This window comes from Lepus europaeus, unplaced genomic scaffold (assembly GCF_033115175.1).
Source record: "Lepus europaeus isolate LE1 unplaced genomic scaffold, mLepTim1.pri SCAFFOLD_32, whole genome shotgun sequence".
NCBI lineage: Eukaryota > Metazoa > Chordata > Mammalia > Lagomorpha > Leporidae > Lepus > Lepus europaeus.
The window spans coordinates 4,557,541-4,559,330 of NW_026909196.1; the positions used below are offsets into that span (position 1 = coordinate 4,557,541).

Consider the following 1,790-nt stretch of genomic DNA (forward strand, 5'->3'; position numbering starts at 1 on the left):
CCGCCTATCAGCTTAAACTCGGATTTTAACTTTACAACACCAAGGTTTCAACTGGACGGTCTTTTAAGAGTCTCATCTTGAGTGGAGTGGCTCTTGGAATCCGCTCGGGATGGGACTTCTGAAGACTGCTTAGCATTCGTACCCGGCTCCCCTCCTTTGTTGCAGGATAAAAGAAAAAGTTTCGTGCTCCCACACTCGTTTCAGACCCTGTGCCTGGCCGGCCTGCTATGATGCATGGGCAGATTCCTGACCCTTTTGTGACCACGGGCTCTCTGCCAGGGCAAGACACCCTGACCAGACGGCCCGGCTCGGCTCTGATCGTGAAGGAGCTGAAATGCATTGGGACCATAATCGTGCCCTTGCTGGAGATAAAGCTGGGCATGCCTGACGCAGCCGTGGACACCAGCACCGAGGTCACCACCAAGGACTTGAGAAAGAAAGAAGTGGTAAAGGAGGCGGAGGATGGGAAAGACGCCCCCGCCAACGGCAACGCTAACGAGGTAAACCTGGACAGGAGGCCCCAACCTGTAGAAAGTGAGCTCGCCGAACAGGAGGAGCGGAGGAAAAGGCGCTTGGAACAGAACAAGGTGGCGTGGGCCCGGAGGAAGGAGCGCACGGAGACCCTGCAGCGGGAGTTTGAGTGGCTGGAGTTCAGAAACGCAGTACTAAAGATGCAGGTCAGGGAACTGGAGCAGGAGCGGCAGCAGCTGATTCTCGTATTGAACCGGCGCCGCCCCACCTGCATTGTCCGCACCGACAGCGTCCCTGTCCCTTGGACCTAATATTAATGTGGTGCAAATGGTATAGCTCATCCCCATAATTTCACTTAAATTTTAAGATTAAAATTAGTACAAAAAGAAAAGGGGGGAAATGAGAGAGAAGGCAGGATGGGGTTAAAATGGAGTTGCTTGGCCAACTGCATATTGTTCTGCTTTTGTACAAAATGCTTTGGCTTGCAAAATGCTTTTTTAAGATAACTAGACTTTAGCTGACCTTGTAACATGTGATGATTGTGCTAATGCCTTTATGAGATAATTGAGCATGTGATAATTGTTTTAAGTTTTAAAAAAACCCACAAAAACAGAAGTTGATTGGAAATGTACCCAACCTATGTCATGATGACCCCGTGTTTGTGCTTGCTCAAGGATTTTGTCCCCTCACCCTGGAAAAACCCATTATCTTGTGATAATTCATCATGCTGCGGTTTACCTTGTGATTTTTGGTAATGCTATGGAGATATGCTAATGTTGTGGTTTTAAGGCTTAAATACTTTGAGCGGTTGATGATCGGGGCCTCTCTTCTCACACGACACTAGAGGGTGTTGTTGTGTTTTGAGAGAGCCCATCTGCGCAGATGTAATAAACTTCCTCATGCACTTGCAGCGATTGGACTGGAATTCGTGTTTCTGGGGTCGGTAGAAGTGTGAGATACCTTTTGGGGGTCTTACAATATGACTGGATGAAACTGGAAATATCCGGTTGTGTTTTGGCTAACTAAATTCGAAATATTGTGAAAGCCTCTGTGTTTGTATTTTCTGGATATTATCGATGGACTTTATTGTTTTGAATATTTTTTATCAGGGAACATTTAATTTTGTACCGTTGAAACACTAATTGGTTCATCATGGGGACACCAGCTCTACAAATTCGTATTATCTAGGGAGAAAGCTAGAGGAACTGCGGCAAAAAAACATGATATTTCTGTTTGTATCGATGATATTTTATCTACTTCCCTTATGAAAGGACTTTGCTTTTCTCCAAAACCATTTTTACTGTGATTTTCTTGGTCCA

General features: G+C 45.9%; 1 protein-coding gene across 1 annotated transcript; it reads left to right on the top strand.

The window, feature by feature from the left end:
- The first annotated feature begins 227 nt into the window (after window positions 1-227).
- On the top strand, window positions 228-782 carry LOC133754923 (jun dimerization protein 2-like). Its single transcript, XM_062185264.1, has 2 exons — window positions 228-382; window positions 515-782. Exons 1-2 carry the CDS (start codon window positions 228-230, stop codon window positions 780-782), a joined length of 423 nt encoding a protein of 140 aa, XP_062041248.1.
- The last annotated feature ends 1,008 nt before the right edge of the window (window positions 783-1,790 follow it).